Source organism: Betta splendens, chromosome 8, assembly GCF_900634795.4.
Source record: "Betta splendens chromosome 8, fBetSpl5.4, whole genome shotgun sequence".
NCBI classification, from domain to species: domain Eukaryota; kingdom Metazoa; phylum Chordata; class Actinopteri; order Anabantiformes; family Osphronemidae; genus Betta; species Betta splendens.
The window spans coordinates 241317-248829 of record NC_040888.2 but is presented as its reverse complement, the minus strand read 5'-3'; the positions used below and the strand labels follow the sequence as shown (position 1 = coordinate 248829).

The 7513-nt window shown below is 46.2% G+C and overlaps 2 protein-coding genes across 6 annotated transcripts; both read left to right on the top strand.

The window, feature by feature from the left end:
- The first annotated feature begins 251 nt into the window (after window positions 1-251).
- Window positions 252-1186, top strand: ccdc103 (coiled-coil domain containing 103). 3 transcript variants are annotated; one of them, XM_029157896.3, is made up of 3 exons: window positions 252-400; window positions 646-804; window positions 951-1186. In XM_029157896.3, exons 2-3 carry the CDS (start codon window positions 656-658, stop codon window positions 1051-1053), a joined length of 252 nt encoding a protein of 83 aa, XP_029013729.1. In that variant the 5' UTR covers window positions 252-400; window positions 646-655; the 3' UTR covers window positions 1054-1186. The 3 variants fall into 3 exon arrangements, with proteins under 3 accessions (XP_029013729.1, XP_029013728.1, XP_029013730.1); XM_029157895.3 differs by having other exon boundaries at window positions 290-413; XM_029157897.3 differs by having other exon boundaries at window positions 314-385.
- A 146-nt stretch (window positions 1187-1332) lies between these two features.
- Window positions 1333-7470, top strand: abi3a (ABI family, member 3a). Of its 3 annotated transcripts, XM_029157887.3 has the most exons (12): window positions 1333-1880; window positions 2095-2235; window positions 2318-2488; window positions 2708-2890; window positions 3661-3719; window positions 3795-3848; window positions 4034-4350; window positions 4439-4573; window positions 4846-4980; window positions 5615-5755; window positions 5870-5998; window positions 6241-7470. In XM_029157887.3, the coding sequence occupies exons 2-12, from the start codon at window positions 2104-2106 to the stop codon at window positions 6402-6404; spliced, it is 1620 nt and encodes a 539-aa protein (XP_029013720.1). In that variant the 5' UTR covers window positions 1333-1880; window positions 2095-2103; the 3' UTR covers window positions 6405-7470. The 3 variants fall into 3 exon arrangements, with proteins under 3 accessions (XP_029013720.1, XP_029013721.1, XP_029013722.1); XM_029157888.3 differs by lacking the exon at window positions 5615-5755; XM_029157889.3 differs by lacking the exons at window positions 4846-4980; window positions 5615-5755.
- Window positions 7471-7513: the final 43 nt, after the last annotated feature.

Below are 7513 nucleotides of genomic sequence, written 5' to 3'. Positions count from 1 at the left end.
GTGTTTAGGTAGTCGGACTTCGGGTTTAGGGCCTTGAACAGCACATCAAGGTTTCACGGGTGGGTTCTGTACCCTAGTGCTCTGCAAATAGTTTAGATCCTATGTACAATTAAACGTTTTTTTTTCAGTTGGCTTGCAATTTAATCGTGTCCTTATCAATAAATAAATGTTGAACATAGACTAGTTCAGAGTTGCTGAGTGTAGTAATGCTAATGTTTTACTCCCTTTTAGTAACTAGGGCAGAGAACACGACGTAAACACTCACTTTTGACAGCTCGTGGCTCACTTTTGACAGTCTCTATGACGACTGTCCGCGCCTGCGCGGACAGTCGTCATAGAGACGGTTAGTTGATCGGATACAAACAACAGAGAAGCACGAGGATTTGTGAGTGCATCTAAGGTCCTGAAAAAAGGTTGTACTAGAAGTCTCAATAGTGGTTGTAGTTTGGATATCAGTAGTAGTAGCAACAGTAACAATATTAGTAGCTTTTGTTTTTTTCATTAACTGACAGATTTAATGTTTTTCTTTTCTGTTGCAATTAAACTATTGAAGTGAGATTAATTTTCAATTGACAACTGGCTTGATTCTGTTCAAATTGTTCATCAGACTGTTTGACATTTTTCCATAATGTGTGATGTCATCAGCCAATGGCAGATGGCGACATCACAGCATGATGTCATTGACTTTCCTGCTTTGGAGCAAGAGCTGCAGGCAGCGCTGGAGTTGGAGCGAAAGTACGTCCGTGAGAATGAGGCCAAACTGAGGGCTGTCAGTCAGAGGGTTGGCTCCTACAGCGAGTTCAGGTAAGGTCCAGGTCCTGGAAACTCCTCCAGGAGTCTGTAGACGAGTCACAGCTCCTGGAAACTCCCCTAGGTGTTTTTAGACCGGTCTGAACTTTGGGAAACTAACCAAAATGTTTAGTTAAAGTCTGTTTGCGGCCTCTCCTCAGAGACCTGATCCTTACGTGTCACCTGAAGCCAATGGGGAAGAAGGACAAGGGCGGAACTATATGGAAACAACCTTGGAACCCTGTTGTCCCAAGCGATAAGTGATGCTGAGTTGTCATAGCAATGCAACCATGCAAACCTGTGGCTGTATTGGTTTTGAAATGTGATGTTTTGAGCTGTTTCACAGTGGATACAATTTAGGTGACACGATGGGAATAAAATAGCTTCTGTATTTGTAGTTTGAGTTCTTCTTTAAAACACGATCCTGGTTTTTGTGCGTCAGTGATCCAAACAGCTGCAGTGACCTGCTGTCACCAGCAGGTGGAGCTAAATTCTGAGCTCTGACTTGGCTTGGTGTCTTTTGACTGCAGACATTAAAACATGAGAAACCAATGCTAAATATTCAAAACGTCATGCAATTCCATTCAGTTTCACCATACAGCGCTCAGATGGAAGCAGAGCCACAGAAACATACTAACACCGCTTTAACTCTTCTGATGTACAGGGTTAATTTTGGTAGTGTTTAAGTCGAGTCTGCTGAATAATTGTATTTAGTTTGTAACAAACACTGATGTGAAAGAGGAAGTGGTCTAAGCTGAGCAGGTTCACAGCAGAGGAGGATCCACAGACAGGAGGTGTCACTCTCATCCTACAGTGTTCAATAAAGCCCATCATTCTATCTGCCTGTTGAATGTTGTTAATCCTGCATCAGAAACAAAGCAGCTGCTTCAGGAAGGGGGTTGTGTCTCTTCAGTACAGTCGTGGGTCTGACAGTTTTTCTGGAAGCCTCTGAGGTCCAGTTTTGTTATTTGTGAGGAGTGAGTGCTCTGGAGTGCAGAGAAGATCTTTAGCTACAGAAAAAACACCATCAGAGCTGCAAAACTCCCTACTGTCCTGTTCCTGGGCTTTCATCAGTTCTTCTGCAGCTCCTGGTGAGTTCTCACACTTTCACTTAGTTTCTTCTTTAGATTCTTTGATTTGATTTCAGATTCAGAGTGTTTTCAGACAAGTTCAGCTTTATGTCGTCATGTGGGAGGAAGTACCCGGACTCCTGCACTCAGCAGTTTTTGAATACATTTATTTCTAAAATCACAGTATGAAATGAAGCTGTATCACAATAAACTGTTATGTCTTTGATGAACGCAGCTTGTAATCATGAAGCATCAGAATCACAAAGACAAGGTCATAAAGATTCTGGAAGAGGCTCCGAACGCCAGGAAAGCTCTGCTGGAGAACTACACCAACCTGCTGCAGGTGTCTGAGTACTGCCAGGAGAACTACCTAAAGGTTGGTTTGAAGTCAAACAACGGGTTCTTGCGTCCAAGATGCTTTCAATCTGCTAAACTAACCTAAACGCGGTGTGCCTCAGGCAGGCAATGACAGCACCCAGGCCCTGGAGGCAACCAAGAAGTTCACCACTCAGTCCCTGGCCAGCGTCACCTACCAGATCAGCAGCCTGGCCAGCAGCGTGCTGAGTCTGCTGGACGCTCAGACCAACCAGCTACGTCACGTGGAGGCTTCCATCAACGTGATCGCGCAGGTGAGGCCTGGACCGTTCATGTTACTTTTAAAAAAGGTTCACTGTGAAACTGCTGCCCAGAGACCACGAAAACATGAGGGGCTGCTTTGAGTGACTCGGAGTAAAACTGTTGAGCAGTTGATGAGGAGCACATCCAGCCTCATCATGGGTGGAGCCTCTGGGCCCAGTGTGCTGGTGCAGATTCTTTCTCTGTTGTAATGCAGCTGTTGTGTCTCTCAGACGGTGGAGATGCACAAAGAGAAAGTGTCTCGGCGAGAGATTGGTGTCTTCACAACCGTTAGACGGGTCCCACGCAGCCACAAGATCATCTCCCCTCAGCCTGCAAATGCACAGGCCCGGCCTCCCTACAGCCGCCGACCCATCAGCTACCAGCAGCTGGACGGACTGGGCCATGGCGTGAAGGTACTGTTCAGCCTGTTCCAGCTCTGTTTCCTCTGGGCTGCTTTCACCAGAACAAGCTGAGGTGACGCTGCAGGAAGCATTGGTGGCTGCGCTGAACCACAGAAGCAGAAGTGACGCTGTAGTAAAACTTCCTGATTCTGGTGCTGGAGGCAGACGCTCCGACTCAATTATCAGCTTCATTTCCTCCCGTGACTCTGTGAGCAGCAAAATGAGTGCAGTCCAGGAGCTGCTTCCCGGACTTAACAGGCAGCACTGCTGTCTATACTGTAGTATTGCTCACTATGCTGCAGTCAGTTCTGCCTCTTGTTGTAGTGAAATAGTTTCAAAAGTAGTTTCCTGTGAACCGGTGCAGACCTCTGCTCTACACAGTTTAAAGTTTATTGTCACAATCCAACCTGTGCTTCACCTTGTGGTACTACAGAACCACAGTAGTTGATAGCAGCTGCCATCACTGGTTCTGTAGAACCATGAGCTGAATCTCAGCATCTCTGTGTGAGGTCGGTTTAGAATTAGCTTCTTTTGTTTGTTTGTTGACTTCATTCTGAGGTTCGGCCCTTGTGAAGGACCGCTGCATAAGGTTTCCAGGTGGTTTATAAAGCAAGTAAACCCAGTTCAGCTGCAGCAGAATGTGGTGTGAGGCGGTTCGGTGTCAGTGAAGTAGTGGCTTTAAACACTGGGTCTTTGTTGAGCGTGGGAAACTGTTCAGACACTCATTAATGCTGCTGAGGCCCAAGAGGCTCTATTGATGCTCCCCCTCTCCCCCTTCACAGGTCTCTGGGAAACAGTCGGACAGGACAGGAACCATCCGAAAACACGGTGCCTCTGTCAGGTTTGTTGGATTCTACTGGTTCTACTTCCTCCTCTTTTCCAGCGACATGACTCACTGAAGTTCCATGTGTTTTAGGTCCAACAAGCCTCCAGAACCAGTCCAGTGCCCAGTGCCCCCTCCTGTCAGCGGGTAACACTCCTGAATGAGGACTCAGGTTCCTCACCTCATCTTCATGTCCCCGGTTCTGTAGGCCCTCAGAGTCACAGGATGTTTTGTGGCTCAGTAATCCAACATGCCACGAATCGTGTGATGGACGATGACTTTTAGATGTTGCTGTTGAATTGAGCTTTAAATCACTGATTTTCTTCTTTCAGTTCCAGTTTTGGAAAAAATGTTGCTCCGCCCACCATCCCCTCCTCCTGGCAGGCCGCATCTGAGTGTGACATCATCACTGCACTCCTGGAGGACGCCCCGCCTCCACAGGCTAGTGAGGCCCAGGCCCAGAATGATGAGGTCATGACTGATTCTCTCCCACCACCTGATGTGTCTGCAGAGATGGTGGCGCCCCAGCCCCTGCCTCCTCCTCCTCCTCCTCCTCCTCCTCCTCTTCCTCCTCTTTCTGATCCACCTTTAAAAGTGGTGACTAATGCTCCAGCCCCATCCTTGCCTCCACCAGTCAGCCTAGAGACAGGTGAAGATGGATAGGTCTACTCATCTTAAATTGGTTAAAGCACTCGTGTCTGTTTGAACTATGTGATATAAGTGATGTTTGTCTGCAGTGGTTGAGGAGAACAGCCTGCCCCCTCCGCCCCCTCCTCCTCCCTCTGATGATGACCTCCTCCCTTGTTTGGCCAATGACAGCTCAGATCTGCCAGCACCGCCCCCTCCACCTCCAACCATTCAGGAAGTAGACGGTACCACAAGCTCCATTGCAACTGACCTTTTGATGCTGTGATGATTTATTATCTACATTCTATAGGTCTATAGTTCTAAAGACCAGACTGTTTAGTTTCACCATAGCACATAGAACATAGAGAACACAACATATAGAACAGCTCGGCTCTCAGCCACAGTCAGAGACATCCAGGTCTAGGGGGACTGTCAAACGCTACTGCTTGGTCTGGCTCTACCACAGCTTGATGACATAATTGCTGCATCTGCTTGCTAATTGGTCTTGTGTCTGCAGTGACCCTCCCACCTCAGAGGAGTCGCCGCCACCGCTCGCCCCCTGCCAGTCGCTCTCTCTCGCTGAGGGTCCGCTCAGGCCCCGCTTCCCGCGCCCGCTACACTCGCTCTGTCTTTCTGCCTGCTGTCCAGTCATGTAAGCAGAGCAGAACCTCATCCAGCTGCTTCGTAACTCACTAGTTAGAGGCTGCTGGAGTCAGGAAGGTAGACAAATGTTGAAAGTTTGGGGAATTTGGGGATGAAGGCTTGAGCGGTAGTTGAAGATGTTTAGATGGCCTTAGGGTAAAACCTAGTCCAGGATCCTTAATCAATCCAATCCAGGGTCTGCTTCATTTGAAAAGCAGAAGCCAGCTCTGTCTGCACAGGAGTTTTGAGTAAACGAGGTTTAGCCAGGAGGCCGGATCCAAATGTTTGAAGCCTCGTCGCTGGTTCTGACAGTATTGATGGCAAATGTACGCGCTGAAACCGACTGGGAGAATCTGGGCATCAGATCCTAGTCTGCCTTAGAGATCAGGAAGCGCAGCTTTTAGACTTTCTGAGCGATTTTCTTTCATAACTGCTCTTAATCTTCACAAATTTTTCTGCTCCGTCCATGTTTGTTCTGAAAACAGAGGAGTTTCTGTGCATCTTGGAAGGTGTCAACCTTTTTTTGTGCTTTAAAAGAGGTTGTTTTTGTTCCATTTCTACATGACATGTACGTCCTGAGGGTCCAATCAGGAGGTTCCTGCTTTTAAACAGTGTTTGTCTCTGCTTCTGTGTGTGTGTGTCAGTAACGGTCCCCCCTCCTCCCCCATACCCTCCCCCCTGTGCCCCTACCTCCCCTCTCTCTCCTTCCTTATTTTCCCTACTCCCCTGCTACGCCTCCTCTTCCTCATCTCGACTTTGCTTACCTGCTCGTCTTCAACATCTAGGTAAGAAAGCCAGTAGTAGGCGTAGTGAATACATTGCTGTACTGTCCATAGAGCTGCAGCGATACTATGCACACGCATAGCTTCCTTAAAGGTGAATGGTTTGATCCGTTACAGATCTGGAGATTCCAGCTCCGCCTCCTCCTCCGCTCGTAGACCATGACGCTGGCTTTGAGGACATGATTCCCCCCCTCCCTCCACCAGTGGACTACGACACCGCTGCCCCCCCTGACTACCTGGAAAAAGGTACAAATCCATCACGTGTTGAGACTGTGCAGCTGTTTGTGGCGATGGTGAGATGGAGGATTAACTCAAACAAACAAAATGTCATTGCAAAGATCCAAGAGATGAATGGTCATAAAAAGGGCCAAAGAGATTCACTGTGATGATCTGTCATCATTCCGTTCAGTAGAATCCTAGTAGCTGCTTAAACGCTGCGTTTGCTGCTCTACGTACTACTACAATTCTCTCTCTCTCTCTCTGTCAAGTGGTGGCGCTCTACTCCTACGAAGCCACAAAGCCTGACGACCTGTCCATCACCGAGGGCGACATCATCTACCTGACGCGTCGTCATGATGATGGTTGGTGTCAGGGTGTTCTCAACGGTATAAGAGGCTTCTTTCCTGAAAACTATGTCGAGTCATGCAGCTAGATTGTTGCCATGGAGATGGTTGGTTGGCTTTCATTAACATTGCTATGTTCTAAAACAAACACGTTCTAAGTTTAACATGTTACAAAATGTCTTTTAGGTTGCGTCATCAGGGCCTTGTTCATCTGCCATCTTCAAATAATATACATGAAAATATACTAATATAAAGCAGAATCTGTTCTTTTTTATCTGTGTGTAAAATATGTGACTTTTATTAGTGAAGCTCAGTTTTATTTTATCCACAAACTGATTTCACGGCTCAAAAATATCAGCTTATTTCACTTTAAAATGTCCAATTGACAGTTCGGCATGCACTGAAGTATTGCTGCATGTACTGAAGTGTTTTTACTACAGTTCTGCTCTGCCTTTTTCAGGTCAAATGTAGGTAGTGCCACCTGCAGGTCACAGACTTGATATGATATGATATATTGAATGAAACCACTGATATTGACAATAACCCAATAAACGTGTGAGCTGATTATTTAGTCATAACTTGTTTAACTCGCAGGGTAGAGCTTGTTTTTTTCTTTTTATTTATAAATTTTTGTTTATAAACTGCTTCATCTGCTCAGGTTTACATTTGACTGCGCTTTTATGCTTCCTCTACTGTTCACCGTATGTCTGCGCAGGGGGGAAGTACAACAATCACTCACCAATGTCCCAATCTCACTGTTGACACGCACAAATCACCACATAGAGCTGGATGCTGAGCTGCTGTGCTCCTCCCAGTCCTTCCACCTGTAGTCGGTGGTCGATTCTGCAAGCTTGGGGGCGATTCGATAAGTAAATACTGGACCAGTATTGTCGATACCGACACCGATACACTTTGACAATTAATGCATTATCAAATATAAATTTATTTTTATGACTTTAGGGTGTTTTGTTTTGTTTAAAATAGTATTATTAACCCAGACATAGTTCAACAGTAATTATATAAAAAAATAAATTGGTGGTGTTGCCACGGTATTTAACATATTGTATTTAGCATTAACATGTATTTTTTGCAGATTGTACAAATTGCCGTTGTTTCATTTTCGGCTTCAAAATATAAACACACGCTGCCACTCTTTCTTGCTTCCATTCTTCTTTGTCTGTGTACTCATGCTTGTTTG

What these genes read in the sequence shown, in the direction of transcription:
- ccdc103 (XM_029157896.3), top strand. Translation starts at nt 656, where the DNA reads ATGGCGACATCACAGCATGATGTCATTGACTTTCCTGCTTTGGAGCAA. An exon ending in GGCTCCTACAGCGAGTTCAG is followed by an intron (nt 805 to 950) that starts GTAAGGTCCAGG and finishes GCCTCTCCTCAG; the next exon opens with AGACCTGATCCTTACGTGTC.
- abi3a (XM_029157887.3), top strand. Translation starts at nt 2,104, where the DNA reads ATGAAGCATCAGAATCACAAAGACAAGGTCATAAAGATTCTGGAAGAG. An exon ending in GACTGGGCCATGGCGTGAAG is followed by an intron (nt 2,891 to 3,660) that starts GTACTGTTCAGC and finishes CCCCCTTCACAG; the next exon opens with GTCTCTGGGAAACAGTCGGA. An exon ending in AAACACGGTGCCTCTGTCAG is followed by an intron (nt 3,720 to 3,794) that starts GTTTGTTGGATT and finishes CATGTGTTTTAG; the next exon opens with GTCCAACAAGCCTCCAGAAC.